Here is a 22,527-nt window from a genome sequence, read left to right on the forward strand (position 1 = left end):
CAGCTCTCATACCACTTTTCAAATTTCGTGGCAGAGCCGGAAATCGAACCCGGGCCTCCGGGGGTGGCAGCTAATTACACTAACCACTACACTATAATAATAATAATAATAATAATAATAATAATAATAATAATAATATATATGATGTATATGATTATTGAACCAATAAAAGAGCGGGAATTCCTACAGCTCACTAGCTCCTGAATTTACAAACTGTGAGTAGGGTCTACCACTGAGTTTAGGAAATTTGATGATGTACACCTGAATAAGTTAAAAGAGTTAAAAGGCTCTGCTTTATGCACATATGTCTCATATTCTGTTCCTGAAAGTGGGAGGGGGACGGCGGGGGGTGCATATGTTAGGTGTGACTAGGACTGGAAAGTGTGAGTCGTAGTTTTTCACAACCCACTATGCCCACCTGCGTAGCGTAACTGTAACTGTAAGGGCTACTAGCTGCCATCCTCGGAGGTCTAGGTTCGATTGCCGGTACTGGCAGAATTTTAAGACTGGTAGGAGGGTTCGTATGCGTTTAAAACGGCGCATGCGGCTCACCTCCTTTGAGGATATGCTTAAAAGAGCTGCGCCACCTCGAGGATACTAATAATAATTTCGTGTGGCTATTTCTAACCGAGTGCAGCCCTTGTAAGGCAGACCCTCCGATGAGGGTGGGCGGCATTTGCCACGTGTAGATAACTGCGTGTTATTATGGTGGAGGATAGTGTTACATGTGGTGTGTGAGTTGCAGGGATGTTGGGGACAGCACAAACACCCCGTCCCCGAGCCAATGGAATTAACTAATGAAGGTTAAAATCCCCGACCCTGCCGGGAATCGAACCCGGGACCCTCTGAACCGAAGGCCAGTACGCTGACCATTCAGCCAACGAGTTGGACAGAAAGGAACTTATTGTATAAGACCCCTCTGTTATCGTATATTCATACAATTCGCTCTCCTTTGATAAATTGATGTTATATTCGGATAATGAAGTTCAGGTGCATAGTTTAACAGTGCACTGTCACTGCATGTGACTTCAAAGGAGGCTTGCAGTGGTGCACTAGCCGCCAGCGTCTTGGCCACACTGGCGAGAAACTGTAGTCACTTCACGGTTATTAAAACCGAAAGAGCTTAAATACCTTCAATTCTTGTAGATATCGACATATATTTTCACCTTTGACCACCATGGTCCGCAACACAAAAGGATACCAGTGTTTTCAACGGTTCGCATGACTACGTAGGCCAACCTCAGTTGTTTGTAAATTGCTCTGAAGACGATCTTGGTAGCAAGATTGTCACTTATGAAAATTATAACTAGACCTAATATCCCTAACATACAGTTCTGATTTTCAGTATTTACTTTACTCGCCTGCTGTTTAGTGAAAAGCTTAGTAAACTTTTGCATAATAATACAAATATTTTTTCGACTTTTAGCATACACTTCTCAAATTTTGATCATTTCTTTCATTTGTTTTGGAAGTATTCTGGACTATGGTCCTTGTACCTCAAAATGGCTAGCTCGCTCGTGAAGAAAGAGCGCAGAAAATACAATAAACGTCAAAACTTTAATTTCTTTAAAAAATGGACATAATTCCATTTGCCTCCGGTGCAAAACACTGTATTATACAGAAGGGGTGTGATTAGTCTAGTGGCTTAGCTACTGCCTTTCTACCCGAACGACCAAGATTCTACTCCCGGTCGATCCCTAAAATAGCATGCGGTGTTAAGAAGGACATTCGGTCTTGAAACCACGGCCAAAACTCAAAATGAGCCAGGTGACTCCAGAAACTATTTGTGAGAGCTTAATATTATTTTATAATATAGACGAGAAAGAACATGGACATTACCCTGTATTATGAAAGTTAGTGCTCCAGTAGGCCTACTGTATTTCATCTAGTGCGAGCTACACCATCATACCGTAAACAAGATAATATTGAAAGTAGGCCTATGTGTTATTCTAAGAAAACAATATCTGGAACTTAACCCAAATGACGGCAACTTCCAAACCATATAAGCATAAAGTAGGTTATTTTCAATTCTTTCCCTTGAAGAGGGAAAGCGGGCCATCAGCTCAACTAAGGAGCTCTTCAGCCTTTGAATAAGAGTAAAACAAGTGAAAATAATCGGGAGAAGGCATGTGTCGTACATGCCGGGAATAGGAAGGAGTAGCATGAGAATGACTGGCGCAGGAGAACCGCGACCACAAGAGGCACTCCAGCCAGAGACCCGCATCCCACCCCGGAAAGGAAAAACCCCCACTAGACCCCGTTTATTGAGAAAAGCAACATACAACATACAGAGAGACACAATATATAATATACAAATGGGCAAAAATAGGAGAGTCCACTGTAGAAGATATGTCCATATGTTACGATAGACACTCGAGAAATAGAGTTCATCTTGCGATAAATATTAGCACAAACTTAGAGACAGTTCTATCATATCAAGCATAGTAATGGGAGAAAAATATACGCCAGGAATGAGAACAAGAGAAGAGTAATATACATATATGCCATAATATGTAAAACCACAGACAATCGAGTGTATATAACTCAAAAGGTATCGGCACATATAAGAAAATCAGTCACTAAGTCTTCCCTCCAAACCAGAAGGACGACTGGTAGCTACAGGTTGGCTGTGCTGAAGTCACGGAGGTGTGAGCTTACACAGAGACGAAAGCATTAGTACTGAAGTGAATGGAAGGATAAACTGGTCCTGGGTGCGATAGAAAGAATTCAACGGCATCGTTTGCGACCAAAGCAACGCTGGCAAGACACAATATACCGGACATGGGCCCTTGGTTCGAGGGCAAGTGACGCCCAAGATCGTGTAAAATGGCATTTAAGTTCCGAACAGCAGGCCCACCAGCGGAAAATGCGCCAAGAGGAAAAATAATAAGAAGATGGAGGAAGTATTTAAATGTAAAAACGTAATGCTACAGTATTTACCGAACAAGTTGGCCGTGCTGTTCGGATCACGGAGCTGTGAGCTTGCGTTCGGGCGATGGTGGGTTCCATCTCCACCGTCGGCATCGCTGAGGATGGTTTTTTGTGATTTCCCAGTTTAACACCAGGCACACGCTGGGGCTATAGTTTAATTAAGGCTCCAGCCGATTCTTTCCTAATCCGATCCCTTTCCCGCCCTTGCGTCACCGAATACCTTCTGTGTGTTTGTGCGACGTTAAACCACTGGCAAAAGAATAAAATAAAATAAAATAATCACAATTCTAACATACAACCCCTCACTCTAGGAATCACAACTTCTGATACTAAATGGTGACCACGAATTCTCTGCTGACCCTGGCACTTCTCCCACTAACTCGTGCCAAGATCCGCTTTTTCATTTTTCCTGTTCGACTTCTTATGAAACATTCACCTTTTCAATCGACCTGACTGTACTGTAGGCTTCATTATTGCCTTACATGATCCTCCATACACATCAGGGCTATCCTTTTTCCTCTCTAAGGGCGTGTTAGCCGAGTGGCATGGATACTAGCTTCTCACAAGACGTCTGTAGTTCGAATTCGCGGAAATGAAAAGTCACGCTCCCCTCTTAGATACATAAACCAACAGTGTGAACCGTGGTGACTGAATTATAGTGTGTGTGAATTTAATAATTAACTTTTATAAAATGTTGTATAAGAAGGAAGCCACACTTTCCAGCGTCGACTTAGTTAATTCTGACGAACACGCTATAACATAACATACTTGTAAAATAGTTGTGTTCAACGGACTGAAAAGCTCCTAAGTTACATTACTTCGTAAAAGTAGTTTGACTAATGGTATGTAACATTAGTTCAAAACTATTATAATATTGTGTATAATTCGTATTCATATTCAAATTAATGTTTAATATTTAAAGTTTGTATATTTTTTTTACTACAATGTGGTTTAAAAGTAGTTTGACTAATGGTATGTAACATTAGTTCAAAACTATTATAATATTGTGTATAATTCGTATTCATATTCAAATTAATGTTTAATATTTAAAGTTTGTATATTTCTTTTACTACAATGTGGTTAAGTGCAAGAGAGGATCATGAGTTCTAACTACTGCGCTACTTAAGAAAAGTAAATAAATAAATAAATAAATAAATAAATAAATAAATAAATAAATAAATAAATAAATAAATAAATAAATAAATAAATAAATAAATAAATAAATAAAATAGGAGGCATCGTGGCTGTGATCACAATATCAACAGTCACGTAAAACTACAAGGTAGCCCGCTAGCTTTTCCCCTCTCTGATGACCTCCACGTTACTTTCACTTTAACAAAAACATCAACCATCCTTTTTGTTTAGAATTTGTTTTACGTTGCACCGACACAGATAGGTCTTATGGCGCCAATGGGATATAAAAGGCCTAGGAATGGAAAGTGAAGCGGCCGTGACCTTAATTAAGGTACAGCCCCAGTATTTGTCTGGTGTGAAAATGGGAAACAACGGAAAACCCTCTTCAGGGCTGTCGACAATGGGGTTCGAACCCACTATTTCCCGGATGCAAGCTCACAACTGCGCGTCCCTAACCACACGGCCAACTCGCCCAGTCAAACATTTAACATCAGTATGAACAGATGGTGACATGGTTTAAAGTGAAATACCACTGATAGCATTAGCCGAAATGTGATTTAATTATCTGTCCCCTCTTGCACTGCAGTTTTACGGCTTAAGCCCAATCTCTCCAATGGCAACAGACGTTCTTATTAACTAGAAACAATTATCAGTAAAACAGTACATGAGGTACCTCATCTCCCTGAAGCCAATTAAACTCGTTTTGTCACTGACATGAAGCCACAATATTGGAATTGCTTACAAGTTTATATATCCTAGGCCACGGCCAGACAACTAACGCCTGTGCCATATAACAGCGTCAAAAATTATCAAGAAAGATGATGTCCAGATCTTAACATACCTTGTAAGGTTCGAGATGTGTGACGCCGGCACCTACTAAGCGATGAAGTGCCGTCCTCTGGCGGTGGTCTCGTAGATTAACATCTGTGCAGCGGGCCAGGTGACTAAAAGTGTCCAAGGGAGGGTGTGGCGTCATATGTCTGGCCATGGCGTGTAGAGCTGTATGACCCTGAAGATTCTCTTGGATGTTGGCGTCGCAACCTGCGTCCAGAAGTGCGTCTACAAGACCAGTATAAGTAGGGCGTCGTGAGGATATAGCCAGGTGCAACGCTGATTCCCCTCGTGCTGTTCTTGTGTTCACATCACAACCGGCTGAACATAGTGCCCTGCAATGATTTAAGGATTAATAATAATAATAATAATAATAATAATAATAATAATAATAATAATAATAATAATGATAATCTGTTTACCCTCCAGGTTCGGCTTTTCCCTCGGACTCAGCGAGGGATCCCACCTCTACCGCCTCAAGGGCAGTGTCCTGGAGCTTCAGACTCTTGGTCGGGGGATACAACTGGGGAGTATGACCAGTACCTCGCCCAGGCGGCCTCATCTGCTATGGTGAACAGGGGCCTTGTAGGGGGATGGGAAGATTGGAACGGATAGGCAAGGATGAGGGAAGGAAGCGGCCGTGGCCTTAAGTTAGGTACCATCCCGGCATTCGCCTGGAGGTGAAGTGGGAAATCACGGAAAACCACTTCGAGGATGGCTGAGGTGGGAATCGAACCCACCTCTACTCAGTTGACCTCCCGAGGCTGAGTGGACCCCGTTCCAGCCCTCGTACCACTTTTCAAATTTCGTGGCAGAGCCGGGAATCGAACCCGGACCTCCGGGAGTGGCAGCTAATCACGCTAACCACTACACCACAGAGGCGGCCATAATAATAATAATAATAATAATAATAATAATAATAATAATAATAATAATAATAATAAATTAACAGTACAGAGGGGATACTCACGTGTTTTCAGGTTTTATAAGTGTTTTTCCTAGGTTTTAAATGTTTGGTAGGCCCTATACTTTTATTTTCTTTCTTAATCTGCTTACACTCAAGGGTTGGCTTTTCCCTCGAACTCAGCGAAAGATCTCACCTTTACCACCTCAAGGGCAGTGTCCTGGAGCGAGAGACATTGGGTCGGGGATACAACTGGGGAGAATGACCAGAACCTCGCCCAGGCGGCCTCATCTGCTATGCTGAACAGGGGCCTTGGCGGGGGATGGGGGATGGAAGGGATAGACAAGGAAGAAGGAAGGACGCGGCCGTGGCCTTGAGTTAGGAACCATTCCGGCATTTGCCTGGAGGGGAAGTGGGAAACCACAGAAAACCACTTCCAGAATGGCCGAGGTAGGAATCGAACCCACCTCTACTCAGTTGACCTTCCGAGGCTGAGTGGACCCCGTTCCAGCCCTCGTACCACTTTTCAAATTTCGTGGCAGAGCCGGGAATCGAACCCGGGCCTCAGGGGGGTGGCAGAGCCGGGAATCGAACCCGGGCCTCAGGGGGTGGCAGCTAATCACATTAACCACTACACCACAGAGGCGGACCTTTTATTAACTTGCCGATTTTAAATGACATGGTGAAGATGACCCCACGCAAGGGTCGAAACAGGTCCCATAATTATGAAATGGTGTAATTCTTAGTTATTCCATTTAATCTTGTAATTCCTCTCCTGTGTTTGTCCAACCGCTGTCCCGTTTCCCTACGGGGTCGGGTATGAGGTGAGATGAATGTGTCGTGGCGGGTTTTTATGACCGGATGCCCTTCCTCACGTCAACCTCATCAGAGGGATTAATGAGATGAAATGAATGACGTGATATATGATAGTAGGGAGAGGGTGAAACCCGGTACCGGCACATAGCCTACTCCTGTCGAATAGCACCAAGGGGTCTGCTCAAGGCTTAACGTCTTCATCCGACGGACGAATCACCAACAACAGCGTCATATGCCCTCACTCCATATGAGCACTGGAGAGAGGTTTGGAATTTAATCCAGGCTTTTGGCACGCAATCTAATGATTAGAAATTGTATACCACCACCTCCCCTACCCTGACGGCCAACATTCTGATCGTGAAATTTTTTTCGACCAACGGGACTCGAACCGGCTAACCTCGGTGTCAGCGGCTTAACGATCATGGCCACCAGGCGGGCTTGTAATTCCTCTCCTATTCTCCTGAACAATAATATTATTGGTTTTACTTCTCACTGACTACAGTTTTCGAAGACGCGGAGGTGCCGGAATTATGTCATGCAAGAGTTATTTTTCGTGCCGGTAAATCTACCGACACGATGTTGACGTATTTGAACTCCTTCAATACCATCGGACTGAGTCTGGAACGAACCCTCAACTTCGCCAACGCTCTTACTGTCTGAGCCCTTCAGACCGACTCTTTTCTTTTTAATTTTAGGAATAGCTTCAGAGAATAACTTATCTTTCAGGCTCAGATCTTTTTTGGCATGTCATATTTTTATAAATTTAAGAACATTTCTAGTTTTTTGTGAACACGATAACACGGTTATTAGTGGTCATATAAAGGCGTATTTCACTATATTTTATAATTTAGTCATTTTGACCCAGGAAATGGTATAAAACATATTTTTGGTCATATTATAATAGTTTTAGCCATTCTCCACATATTACTTTCCCCATGTTTTGTGTCAATAATGCCATGTGATTTTGTTTGTTTTTAGTTATTTTGGGCTTCCATTTCTTAGAAATGTTGTGTGGAAACGGAGAGTGTGTGTGTTACCCTTTCCCCTAGATAGGCTTATTTATTTATTTATTTATTTATTTATTTATTTATTTATTTATTTATTTATTTCTGGGTTACATTTGTGGCGAAGTTACGAACCAGACTCATTTTTAATGGTGGTGTTGAGCTCTACAAAGACTGAATTTAGATTACTTTGCTGTCAGGTGGTGGCGGTGATGGTTATTATTATTATTTCAAGAGGAAATACAATTGGACTCTCTTAACACTATTCAAAGCAGAAAATGGAAGAGGTCCGACCTTTCGAAGAATGAGGGTATCGGTAAAAGTTTTTTTTTGTTTTTTTTACAATTGGCTTTAGCCTATGTCGCTCCGACACAGATAGGTCTTATGGTGACGATGGGATAGAAAAGGACTAGGAGTGGAAAGGAAGCTTTTCATTTTTTTGCTATTTGTTTTATGTCGCACCAACACAGATAGGTCTTATGGGCGACGATGGGATAGGAAAGTTCTAGGAATGGGAAGGTAGCGACCATGGCCTTAATTAAGGTACAGAACCAGCATTTGCCTGGTGTGAAAATTGGAAACCACTGAAAACCATCTTCAGGGCTGCCGACAGTGGGGTTCGAACCCACTATCTCCCGGATTTAAGCTCACAGCCGCGCGCCCCTAACCGCACGGCCAACTCACCCGGTGGGAAGGAAGCGGCCGTGGCCTTAATTGAGCTACAGTCCCAGCTGAATGGTCAGCGAAGTGGCCTTAGGTTCAGATGGCTTTGTGTTCGATACTTGGCGGGCCAGGGATTTTAACTGCGTATGGTTAATTGCTCTAGCTTGGGGACTGGGTGTTGTGGTTGCCGTAATACATATCTCTTCATCTACACACAACACACTACAAACCATCAAATAAACGTTTATGAGTGATTTTTTAAAATTTTATTTTATTTGCTATTGGCTTTACGTCGCACCGACACAGATAGGTCTTATGGCGACGATGGGACAGGAAATAGCTAGGGGTGGGAAGGAAGCGACCGTGGCCTTAGTTAAGGTACAGCCTCAGCATTTGCCTGGTGTGAAAATGGGAAACCACGGAAAACCATCTTCAGGGCTGCCGACAGTGGGGTTCGAACCCACTATCTCCCGAATACTGGATACTGGCCGCACTTAAGTGACTGCAGCTATCGAGCTCGGTTTTATCAGTGAATACTGTATATTCTTCCATATAGGATTGGCATCGGGAAAGGTATCCGGCTATAAAACTGAGCCAAATCCACACGATATGTCAACCGCGAGATATTGGAAAAAGGCCAGGAAGAAGAAGAAGATTGCGGTGCAACAGAGATGTCATCATACGAAGCTCACTGACGTTCTAAACCAAAGGTCGTGAGAATTCCGAACGCGCCACTCAATGTTCAAATAACTTTGGATTGACCTATATTTTGCAGAGAAAAAGCTAGATATGCACGCCACTAACTGAATAGTTCTTACTATCATCATCTTACGTTCAACAAAAACATAACTCTTTGTTTAAAAAAGGACAGGAGCAATTCGCTATCTGACTTCTGTTTGTTAACAGGAACACAAAGCGTGAGGTTCTTAACTTAGGAACCACCCGGTTATCATGCGACTCACCATATGTACCGAGCACTACGTCTCAACATGACATCACCCTCGCAAACAAGATGACGCTTTATTCACTCAGCCAGGTCCTTTCTTTCTTTTTGTTGCGCTTAGCTGCGAAACGATTTCATTAAAATATGATGCAAGTGCTCGTAAATTAAAAGGGCGCTCTCTTCGATCGTGTAGAACAACTAAGCACATATAACATTAATTGCACCGGCATTTGAACAGTTGTGAGGGCTCAAATGGAACAGTTTGGGCTAAGATGAGTAGCTGCAGTTGTCCACGAGGCCAGAGGTTGCAAAGTTTCTTGTCAGCAACTGGCAGGGGTCAACTAGGGTTTATCGTCTTCATTTCAGCCAAATGTTTCAATGTACAGTCATCAGCTATGGTAGATCGGTGTAAACAAACGCAGAATTGCCTGTCTGCGATAGGGGAAGGGGGGGGGGGGATGGGGAGTTTTTTTTTTTTGTTGCTATTTTGCTTTACGTCTCACCGACACAGATAGGTCTTGTGGCGACGATGGGACAGGAAAGGTCTAGGAATTGGAAGGAAGTGGCCGTGGCCTTAATTACGGTACAGCACCAGCATTTGCCTTGTGTGAAAATGGGAAAGCACGGAAAACCATCTTCAGGGCTGCCGACAGTGGGGTTCGAACCCACTATCTCCCGGATGCGAGCTCACAGCTGCGCGGATGGGGGAGTTACAATAGCACATTGTCTTCCTGGCTCAATTTGTGGACAAGTTATTCCGTAACTTACATGGCTCCAGAGGTTTCATAAGTCAACCCGGGTCGAATTGTTGGCACGCGGGAGGCAGATATGCCTCCAGAAAAAATCGCACATGCAATGCCATGCAAACTTTACAGCAAGTGTGGCTACTGCAGATATTACATTCGAAATGCATTAATACTCTTGTATTATTTTTTCTTTTTCTTCTCTTCTTCTTTTTTACAGGTTGCTTTACGTCGTATCGACATCGGTACTATGGCGACGGTGGGATAGAAAAGGGCTATGAGTAGAAAGAACGCGGTCGTGACCTTAATTAAGGTACAGCCCCAGCATTTGCCTGGTGTGAAAATGGGGAAACGATGGAAAACCATCTTCACGGCTGCCGACAGTGGGGTACAAATCCACTATCTCCCGAATGCAAGCTCACAACTCGGCGCCCCTAACCGCACGGCCAAATCGCTCGGTATATTATTTTCCTTTAAATGATATTGTTTATTATTTGATTATATAATATTGAAGGGTTATACACGTTACAAGCAACGGTTAAGATTAAATTTTCTTTGCTTGAAAATATTTACGTAGTAAGTTGTTTTAAGGGGAAGCTGAAGTAGACAAACACTAAAAATGAATACCAATCAGAGGGGGGAAATGAGAGATCCGACCAGTCAGGCATGTTTTTACCAACTCGAGGGGAAATTTGTCCGCCATGCCTTCGGATGTGTATTCAACAAGCACAATATTTAAAAAAATGGTTCACAATACATTATAAAGTTTTTTGGGAAAGAAAATTAAAAGAGATGTTAAATTCTGCACAAAGAAAAAACAGAAAGAAAACAACACCCCAATACTGGTGACAAATGTCCAAGTGCAACTAATTCTTCCTGCTTTGGTGCGAGTAAACATACTAGTCACATTTTCAAAATCCAGGTTTTATTGATAGTACAGAAAACGTGATCAAGGCGGAAACTTGTCCACTACGGTCTATTTTCTCGATCCCGGCGAAGCTTACGGCGTTATAATGTTCTTACTTTTGTATAATGCGGAATCTCCTCAACGCGGAAACTGAAACGAAACATGGAAGGATTCTTTAGAATCTACTTGTACAATACGGAAAATATTAGGAACTCATGAAGTCTACATACAATATTTGTACATTTCTGGTGCTGGTATGATAATGTCAATATTTGGACAAACTAACACGTGTTTCGAGAGAGTGATAATACGGCTGTTGGAACGAATTAAGTACTTGAAAACGCATCGGCAATATCCAACTTACGTCAAGCAAGAAACGTTCCCTGCGAGGCAGAGAACTTTATTCGAAGTGATGAACAACTTAACGACACACCACGTTTTCTAATCAGCTAAAAGTCCTTCTAGCAGTGAGAAATGCCAAGAAAGAAGAGGAGACAGAAAGAGATGAGCAAGAAGGTGATCAAAACAAGATTCGAACCCACGAACAGGCCCACAGTGATTTTGGTGACGCAAAACAATTTGCCATTACATCTAACTCTTCCACTCTTCTTGAACGAATGTACTCAGCTCAAGACTGCATTCAGAAAGACACGATTAGAAAGAAGAGGAAACAAGTTTCTTTGTTTGATCTGTGGAAGAAAGCTTAGTGTTGTGAAGTACTGTATAGTTTTATGATGTAAATAAGTTTAAGGAGCTTATATCCAGTGTTATGAAAGTCTAGTATAGTGTTGTGATAGCGGAAAAATGATATAGTGTGTATCAGGCTGTATGTAATAATGAAGCGCAATAATAATAATAATAATAATAATAATAATGTCCGCCTCTGTGGTGTAGTGGTTAGCGTGATTAGCTGCCACCCCCGGAGGTCCGGGTTCGATTCCCGGCTCTGCCACGAAAATTTGAAAAGTGGTACGAGGGCTGGAACGGGGTCCACTCAGCCTCGTGAGGTCAAATGAGTAGCGGTGGGTTCGATTCCCACCTCAGCCATCCTCGAAGTGGTTTTCCGTGGTTTCCCACTTCTCCTCCAGGCGAATGCCGGGATGGTACCTAACTTAAGGCCACGGCCGCTTCCTTCCCTCTTCCTTGTCTATCCCTTCCAATCTTCCCATCCCTCCACAAGGCCCCTGTTCAGCATAGCAGGTGAGGCCGCCTGGGCGAGGTACTGGTCATTCTCCCCAGTTGTATCCCCCGACCAAGAGTCTGAAGCTCCAGGACACTGCCCTTGAGGCGGTAGAGGTGAGATCCCTCGCTGAGTCCGAGGGAAAAGCCGAACCTGGAGGGTAAACAGATGATGATGATGATGATAATAATAATAATAATAATAAACAAATCAGTGTACTACAGTAAGTACTCCATACATCAATTTGGATAGCCGAGCGTCATACGTACGCAAATACAAGTAAGCTGTAAATAATATTTTAAAATGCCGTATACTGTTTTATGTTTTGTGTAACGGTGGTGGTGATTGGTGTTTTGAGACAAAAAAGACGATGTTTTGTGTACTGCAGAAACTTGTCTAATTCGGAAAATAATCTTGGTCCCTTGCGATTCCTCTTTGAGCAAGTTTTACTGTATACATAATTGATTCAAAGACTCCTTAGTTTGAGGTGTAAGAAAATGATTCCTGATTCTTCCCAGAAGAGAAAAAGATCGTTCAGCAGAGCAGTTTGTTGTTGACATACTCAGTTAATTTCGTGTGGCTATTTCTAGCCGAGTGCAGCCTTTGTAAGGCAGACCCTCCGTTGAGGGTGGGCGGCATCTGCCATGTGTAGGTAACTGCGTGTTATTGTGATGGAGGATAGTGTTATGTGTGGTGTGTGAGTTGCAGGGATGTTGGGGACAGCACAAACACCCAGCCCCCGGGCCACTGGAATTAACCAATGAAGGTTAAAATCCCCGATCCGGCCGGGAATCGAACCCGGGACCCTCTGAACCGAAGTCCAGTACACTGACCATTCAGCCAACGAGTCGGACGACATACTCAGTATACAATATATATTCAGAGCAATACAATGATCAAAGAGCCAGCGGAAGATACAAAGAAGATGGTACAAGTATATTACCAAAGCTTTGGAAACATGAGAATAACAGTGGTACCAACATTGTTTTCGATTAATTTCCCCCAATAACTCACTGGAGCTAACTTCAGTCTCGACTATTTTTATTTAAAACTTTACCACTGAGAATTTTCCGCACTGGACCCGTATTCATGTGACCCGTGCATAAATACGAACCTGGTCCCGACCCTTGGAGGAACGACGATATCGGCAACGGAAAGGGAAGGGCCACGAAGGGTGTGGAAATTGATAAATAATTTCCGGTGTCTGCTTCGCGAGAGCCATCATATCATTCCATTGGGGTCGGAAGGGTATCAACGAAAGAAGGTTGGATAGGAAAAATGAAAGCGAGAATTTGCAGTAGTAAGTGAAGACGCTGGAAATTCTGTCTCACACGAGTCCTTCGGAATCACGAAGCTAATACCATCGCGTTCAGGGAAGAATGGGAGTTGACCAAGAGAGGTCAGACAGGAGGAACTTATACAACTAAAAGTTATCTATTAAAGACTCAGCTGTACCGTCGTGAATGCCACACGTCTTGAGCTCCAGAAGAAGGTTAAGTACAAGATAAGTTTGCTCTAATTTATGTACAGTCCAGTTCATTTGTTACCGGGCGAGTTGGCCGTGCGGTTAGGGCCGCGTACCTGTGAGCTTGCATCCGGGAGATAATGCGTTCGAACCCCACTGTCGCCAGGTCTGAAGATGCGTTTCCGTGGTTTCCAATTTTCACACCAAGCAAATGCTGAGGCTGTACCTTAATTAAGGCCACGGCCGCTTCTTTCCCACTCCTGGGCCTTTCCTATCCCATCGTCGCCATAAGACCTATATGTGTCGGTGCGACGTAAAGCCAATTGTAAAAAAAAAAAAAAAATTGTTACGAGAGAAAGGAAATATGATCTTGCAAGACTTCCTCTTGTTGGCAGACAGCAAGCAGACACCGGAAATTGCTCATCCGTCACACGAACCACCATCACCGTTGGTGTATCTTACATGCTATATGAGATGCACAGGTCCTTAACACAAATGTACCCACATAAGAGTACACTGAACAGCCATGCTGGTCTGTCAAACCTTGCTCTTATAGGGTGAGAGGGAAGGAAAACCATTGTACTCTAAAGATCCCCTAAGTCGATCATTAGACTCGAGAGCACAAACCAAAAACGCAAAGTACAACCTACGAAATGGTGAAAGACGTCGTCTCCCATGACCATTATTTATATGGTCCATTGATTCTATGGCTGAGTTTCATGAATTCGAATCAATATAACTGGGCACCCTGGAATGAAGACGTTAATCCCTTTTTTAATGTAAAAAGTGCCTGAAAATAACCAATGATCCTAGAAGAGTTCTTCTAATCCAGCGATAAACTGTCATTAATAACGTTATGAGGGGTTTATCGTCTCAGATATGCAAGGTTACTAAAATAGTACCGTAACCAGAAAAGTGACCGGAGACCAGACGGACCAGCGGTTAGCGTGCAGGCTTCTAGTGCCGAAAATGACGAGTTCGAACCTGGCCGCCGACCTGTGTCGTAGTAGGTATGGCATTAGCCTTCTAATCCCAGTATAGTGGGTTCAATGCCGGCTGAGATCGATGGCATTTGAGAGTATTTAAGTACGATTTCAAGTCGTTAACCTTCAACAAATTAAAATATTCCTGTGTGACAAAATTCCGACAACTTTGGCGTCTCTTAAGACAGTTAGCATTTAGAAAAATATGTTGTCGTTAACTATTATTATTATTATTATTATTATTATTATTATTATTATTATTATTATTATTATCGGAGCTCTGTTAAGATAGGTGAAACATTTTTAAGACGATAAAATCCATAGCGCGCCATGTAAAGGTACGCTGACCAGCGCTTTATGCGTTCATCCAGAAAAATGCTAGTCCGTATACAGATGTTCCAGTTTCACCACAGGGAGAGCTGACTGCCCTATAACTATGGTGATGCGACCTTTGTGAGAAAGGAACATCGACATTCACGCACATGTTCCCCAAGTTCGTAGCATCAACAAAAAAGAGTTATTTGGCAGATGAGGTAATGCGATATTATTATTATTATTATTATTATTATTATTATTATTATTATTATTATTATTATTATTATTATGTATCTGTCAATTTATCGTGTGGCTTTCTACAAATTACATCATATACATAATGTCGGTCAGAAGTTATACGAGTTGGTAAAAATTCAATACTTAGGTCTCCACACACATAATTGGCAAGTGGAACACTTACGCGCAATATACAGTACAGTTTTTCTATGTATTGTTTATAAATGTTACGCTCTCTGAACTTTGTGTGCGGAGGCCTATTAAAAATACACTAATATAATATTTTACAAATTGGCATGCACGTTATTAATGTAGTCGATAGCGACTGATATTTCAATCAAGAAATCTTCAAGTCTCCACTCGTATGCAGTCAGAGAACAGTTTTCCACAATGTGCAGTTTGCTTTGCAACGCTACATTTACACTGTAGGGAAGAAAGTTGACCACTGTTATAAAGTAGGTCAGCACAATTGCCAAAGTAGGATAGCTGTTTTCTGTTAGGCGTACTTCTTTTTTCACTCTAATCAGGTAAAGTAGATACAATCTTTCTCTAGTGTCATACGACATACCATCCGGAAGAATAATAAAATACCGAGAGGTCTATGGGCTACGAAATTGTTGGCCTATGTATGAAGAAAAAATTGAGCACAGGGAAATGTAAGGGTTATCATCGAATAGAAAAACTGATTAATATATACAGTACCAACTTTGAATCGAAAGAAGTCTCTGTTCAACAGACAGGGAGTTTTAATTCTTAAAGTATCAAATGCGATCCAACCGTATCACAGGCTCTCTTAACATTATTCTCTTGATGCAAGTCATAGTTTATTGTAAATATGTGACGGCCAACTAGGAGATACAAACTATTTTTATTCTTTGAAGCACTATCGATAGCGAATGTAAACAAGCAAAAGCTATCCGCCGGTAAGAAAGGTGAGCTCCACCTCTGCGGTGTAGTGGTTAGTGTCATTAGCTGCCACCCCCGGAGGCCAGGGTTCGATTCCCGGCTCTGCCGGGGCTGGAACGGGGTCCACTCAGCCTCAGGAGGTTAACTGAGTAGAGGTGGGTTCGATTACCACCTCAGCCATCCTGCAAGTGGTTTTCTGTGGTTTCCCACTTCCCCTCCAGGCAAATGCCGGGATGGTACCTAACTTAAGGCCACGGCCGCTTCCTTCCCTCTTCTTTGTCTATCCCTTCCAATCTTCCATCCCTACAAGAGGCCCCTGTTCAGCATAGTAGGTGAGGCCGCCTGGGGGGAGGTACTGGTCATCCTTCCTAGTTGTATCCTCGACCCAAAGTCTGGAGCTCCAGGACACCGCCCTTGAGGCGGTAAAGGTGGGATCCCCCGCTGAGTCCGAGGGAAAAACCGACCCTGGAGGGTAACCAGATAAAGAAGAAGAAGAAGAAGTGACGGCCAACTAGGAGGTACAAACTACCTCGATTCTTTGAAGCACTATCCATAGCGAATGTAAACAAGCAAAAGCTATCCGCCGGTAAGAAAGGTGAGCTCCACCTCTGTGATGTAGTAGTGTGATTAGCTGCCACTCCCGGAGGCACCAGGTTCAATTCCCGGCTCTGCCACGAAATTTAAAATAGCGAATGAGGCCGCCTGACTGGTCTTCTTCTCCATTTTTAACCCCCGAACCAAAAGTCTCGCGATCCGACGGTAGAGGTGGTATCCCTCGCTGAGTCCGAGGGAAAGGCCAACCCTGGATGGTAAACGGATAACGAAAGAAAGAAAGAAAGAAAGAAAGAAAGAAAGAAAGGTAGGGTCCGCGTCTGTGGTGTAGTGGTTAGTGTGATTAGCTGCCACTCCCAGAGGCCCGGGTTCGATTTCCGGCTCTGCCACGAAATTGGAAAAGTGGTACGAGGGCTGGAACGGGGTCCACTCAGCCTCGGGAGGTCAACTGAGTAGAGGTAAGTTCGATTCCCTCCTCAGTCATCCTGGAAGTGGTTTTCCGTGGTTTTCCACTTCTCCTCCAGGCAAATGCCAGGATGGTGCATAACTTAGGGCCATGGCCGCTTCCTTCCCTCTTCCTTGTCTATCCTTCCCAATCTTCCCATCCCCCCGCAAGGCCCCTGTTCAGCATAGCAGGAAAGACCGTCTGGGCTAGGTACTGGTCATCCTCCCCAGTTGTATCCCCCGACCCAGAGTCTGAAGCTCCAGGACACTGCCCTTGAGGTGGTAGAGGTGGGATCCCTCGCTGAGTCCGAGGGAAAAACGGACCCTGGAGGGTAAACAGATAAAGAAGAAGAATGAAGGGAAGATGAGGATGAAATACTGAATTTATTGATAGAATCTCGCAGCTATATAAACAATGAACACACAGGGCCGTCGCGAGGGCGGGGCGAACGGGGTAGTCACTCCGGGCGCCACAAGTTGGGAGGCACGTCCTGTTATGTATCAGTTTCAATTTTTTTAAGAGGGCTCCTAACGAATATTTTTAAGATAAAAGTCTAATCGTGACCATAAATATTTGCTGGCATTGGTTTTAACTAATTATTAAATAGCATTATCAATATGACAAATTTGCATGCTTATCAGTACTGAGGACAATTTAACACGTTTTATGCGCATGGTTTAATACTGAAAATGTATTATTTTTAGCATGACACACAAAATATAAAGCACGCTATAAATTAAACACAATTAAAATCGCCGCACACACAATTTGGGAAGTGGTCAGTAAGGGGTAATCGTTAACATTTACACGCAATATACAGGATGTATCCGCAATGATGTTAAAACTTTCAGAGAGGATGGAGGACGGCAAATGGATCGATTTGAGATAAGGAACCGTAATCCGGAAACGTACGAGTCAAAAGTTATTGGCAAGAATTCTTGCTGTCTGCGACGCTGTTTAAACCAGACGTCATCACGTAGTTGCTCTAGGGAGCCGGTGTTACTTGCTCCGCTCGGGACGGGTGTTTGTCACGTGACAAGAGAGCAGCAGTCAGGTGGGTTGCATGCCGTGGCCGTACCAAATACTTTAATAGTGTATTAAAGTATTTGGCCGTACTGTACTTGCGCTAGAGGTGGGGACGAAGCGAGCAGAACTGGAGAGTAATACTCGGTTCTTCAGGTTTTCGTGACGTCACAACGGAGCACCGATTCAACTCGAATACTCCGTATAGCGCTCCGGGTGCTTCAGTAAACCTTCCAGCCAGGCAGTGGCGTATCCTGGAATCTCCACTGAGGCATGCAACTAGTAACCATGCAGTTAACACAATGTATTAAGTAAATTTCAATTCTACTCACCCTAATTACATGTAGGTGAACTCGAGCCAAACAGTTTTACTGTAAGTTTCTGGATTGAACGTGCGTACACAATTCTTGTTTTCTCTTTTTAAATTTACGAGGGTCCGCCTCTGTGGTGTAGTAGTTAATGTAATTAACTGCCACCCCCGGAGGCCCGGGTTCGCTTCCCGGCTCTGCCACGAAATTTGAAAAGTGGTACGAGGGCTGAAACGGGGTCCACTCAGCCTCGGGAGGTCAACTGAGTAGAGGTGGGTTCGATTCCCACCTCAGCCATCCTCGAAGTGGTTTTCCGTGGCTTCCCACTTCTCCTCCAGGCAAATGCCGGGATGGTACCTAACTTCAGGCCACGGCCGCTTCCTTCCCTCTTCCTTGTCTATCCCTTCCAATCTTCCCACCGGGCGAGTTGGCCGTGCGCGTAGAGGCGCGCGGCTGTGAGCTTGCATCCGGGAGATAGTAGGTTCGAATCCCACTATCGGCAGCCCTGAAGATGGTTTTCCGTGGTTTCCCATTTTCACACCAGGCAAATGCTGGGGCTGTACCTTAATTAAGGCCACGGCCGCTTCCTTCCAACTCCTAGGCCTTTCCTATCCCATCGTCGCCATAAGACCTATCTGTGTCGGTGCGACGTAAAACCCCTAGCAAAAAAAACTAGCAATCTTCCCATCCCCCGCAAGGCCCCTGTTCAGCATAGCAGGTGAGGCAGCCTGGGCGAGGTACTGGTCATCCTCCCCAGTTGTATCCCCTGACCCAGAGTCTGAAGCTCCAGGACACTGCCCTTGATGCGGTAGAGGAGGGATCCCTCGCTGAGTCCGAGGGAAAAGCCAACCCTGGAGGGTAAGCAGATTAAGAAGAAGAAGAAGAAATTTACGAGAAAAGGTAGAGGTCTCGCGGCTTTAACTATTTGCATCTTTTCATCAAACGAACGGCCAGTAAATGGCTTTTCAAACTGATTTACAATTATATCCGTTTTAGACTCGTCCATCGTTAATACCACATTGCGCAAAATATAATAAAACTCCGAAAGCGACGAATAGCACAGGAACAGCACACACAGAATGAACTCACTAATCAGCAAAACACACAATGAATTAACTCACTAGTTAGCCACAACTCAAGCACTGGAGATAAGTCACCCTAGTGGCATTGGTCAGTTTCGTCACGTTGGGTTCTCGCTAGGGGGTAATCTGTGTGTCCCGTTCGCTGTAAACATGTCGACTTTCTCCAAGTTGCTAACAGATGGCAGAGGGTAGCACGGGTATGGGGTGACAAATTCTGACCAAGTTTCAATTGCAGCGACATCGTTCGGAGGGTTTCAGAACTACGTCTGCCACTGAATGCAATTTTAAGATTGAATGCCTTACGTCGTTAACTCCTCCATTTGCTGTCTCTTTCTTCCGAGAGTGGAGTAGACGGTGAGACTACACCAGCACCACACGTAGTCAAGCAACGGAACCAGTACAGTTGCGCGGACCTTTTGAACTTCTGAGAGATGAAATCGTTAATATTTGACCTGAAACAACCTAAAATCGTAAATCAGACAGTTCTTTGTGTTATCATAACGCATGCAATGAATGCCTTGCATTCAAGGAGAATACGCCCCTGCAGCCAGGCAAGACTCGCAACACCACTGTGCTGTTGTTCAGACTCCAGACTGAGACGTTTGTTCTATTTGTGTTTCCTTATACTACATATGTCTTTGTTTAAAGTTGTTGCGCTATATTTTCTACCGACATTTGTAATAAGAAAGAAGCAATAATGCCATGATAGTCCTCTCAAGCATGGCAGTATTTTACTAGCAGTCCAAGTAGAAAATCCGCTACTTCTAAAATTTGCAATCAAATGCAAGGAACGTCAAATTTATGGAATCACATAAAACGGGCGTATCGTAAGGACATGGTACAAATACAGTTGCACATCGTGAAAGTAATTCCATTCCTACGTATGGATGAGACAGTGCAGGGAAAAAAAATAAGTTGCACAGGAGTTTGGCTACTTTTGTAAGCGAAGACAAGCAGTCACGGAGGGTTGTAGAGGATAGAGCCAGACCTGTAGCTTAGATCCTTTCCAACACAGCAAAAAAACGAACGAGGCCACCATAGCTCAATTGGTAGAGCTACCAACGCGAACTCGGCAGGTTGTGGGTTCGGATCGCACTGGTGTCTGGTTGGCCTTTTTTTGTCTGTACTTAACATCTCTTCGACACGCACTAGATGTATGCAACACGACCTAATAGGTTGAAAGTCGATTTCGATTACAATGCGGTCGTGAAATTTCAATATTCATTGACCCTTAAGTGAACTTTCTCTTGCTTACCTTAGCGTACCTGCTACATCTGCGCCCGCATTGGAGGTATTTTGCATGTGCTGGACAAGTTCGTTCAGACCGAAGGTCGTCGTTTTCTGCAAAATGAGCTGAAACTCTGATATTTCTGAATGGAAATTCCTCCTATATAACACCTGTTCCATGCAATACAGAACACTAACGGTACTTCCCATACTGTCTGTGTACAACGTATTGTGTCTTGATTTTTAATGCTTGTCACAAGATGAAGAATTGAGTTCATTTGTATACTTTACTTATTTCCATTACTGATGTTATCTTAACAGATTTTTCATTTAACTCTTTACCTCATAGTTATAAATGAAATGTTTGACATTATATGAGTTTAGGCACATTTCAAAGCACTAGATTTCGTTTCGTCAATTATCACATTATGGAGTACGGTACGTTTATCCATATGCATTTATATTTATTGTATTTATTTATTCATTTGTATGTTTATGTCTTTATTTATGTCTACTTGATATGCCTCATATTAAGCACAGGGTTGTAATTACACTGTTTGTTACGTTATCTGTTCAATTTATATTACATTATAAAAATTGTGCAAATAACCAATAACAGATAGTACGGAGCATTGTACCACTGATAATAATTGATAATCTTCTTTATGAATGTAAACTGTAGCTTAGAAGGTCAATATAAATTTTAAATTTACCGCTATAAAGTTGTACTCGGTTTAACCGAGTAATGACGTCACAGTACTTGCTCCGAACCGAACCGCTCCGTCCCCACCACTAACTTGCGCCACTGGCCTTCAGTACATACTACGTCATGCACTTTCCCTACTCCTTCCCCTACTTGCTCGCTAAGCTGCTCTCGTTCCTCGAGAGCGGGGAGCAAACTGGCTCCGAAGGCATTTCGCTCTCGATTGCCGATGGCTGGTTTAAACGACACCGGGATATTCGAACGGGTTCGACAGAACACTTTGTGCGACGATGCCATGCCTGCATTGACGCAGGAGGACGCCATTTCGAACATTCATTGTAAATGGAACAGCTTGTGAAACTTGTGCAGGTAAACGGACTTAAATGAGTAGAATTTTGCTTAACTTGTGACTCGATCGTTTGCGGAATATGGTGCCTTATCTCAGCTTGACCCATTTGCCGTCCTCCATCACCCCTGAAAGTTTGTAATATCATCTCGGGTACATCCTGTAGAGTTTTTCTGTGTTTTGTTTTCATGTTACCGCTTACTGAAATTTGTGTACGGAGGCCTATTAAAATACAATGTCCTTTTTACAACAAAACAATGGGCATATAGCCAAAAAGTATTGTTATCATGATTGCCCTTTCCTAAAAGGGGCGCCTTACTGAAACTCGCCCTGAGCGCTTACGGCCGAATACGTAAGGTGCTGAAAAAGTATAAAGACTAACAAATTTTTAAAAATTGTGTCAAGAAAGGTTTTCTATTGAGGAAATGTGTAGAGTAATCTACCAGCTTTAAAACTAGACAACAGGAAGCTACATCAAGGATTTGTCAAAAATCCTTAGATCAAGGCAAAGAGATCAAAGGAATTCAGTCTGTAATTGAAAGTTTTAAAAAATTGGCAACTTACGTTGAGAAGTCTGCAAGATTAGCTGGTACCCGCAGGGTTAAGAGCGTCCGAATTTTGCCCTCGTAACAGAAAATTTACTAATTCTTGCCTCTCGTATTTAAGCACTTCTAAATGCTTACTGAATGAACTACGTCGTGATTCGATCCTGCCTAACCAACTACGCTAAGCAGCCGGTTCTACGATACTGCATACTTAATGGGAATTCTAAAACACTAAACGTCATGCAGATCTAAATTCTGCTCACTTGTCTACAATGTAAATATTAACGAACCGGGCGAGTTAGCCGTGCGGTAAGAGGCGCGCGGCTGTGAGCTT

At 43.3% G+C, this 22,527-nt stretch overlaps 1 protein-coding gene across 1 annotated transcript in view; it reads right to left on the bottom strand.

The window, feature by feature from the left end:
• The window catches only part of LOC136874713 (ankyrin-3), a 165,534-nt gene that overhangs the window by 95,825 nt on the left and 47,182 nt on the right, over nucleotides 1–22,527 (bottom strand). Inside the window, exon 2 of the mRNA XM_067148369.2 lies at nucleotides 4,907–5,231. Coding sequence (XP_067004470.2) covers nucleotides 4,907–5,231 — 325 coding nt within the window. The remainder of the gene's footprint in view (nucleotides 1–4,906; nucleotides 5,232–22,527) is intronic.

This window comes from Anabrus simplex, chromosome 1 (assembly GCF_040414725.1).
Source record: "Anabrus simplex isolate iqAnaSimp1 chromosome 1, ASM4041472v1, whole genome shotgun sequence".
NCBI classification, from domain to species: domain Eukaryota; kingdom Metazoa; phylum Arthropoda; class Insecta; order Orthoptera; family Tettigoniidae; genus Anabrus; species Anabrus simplex.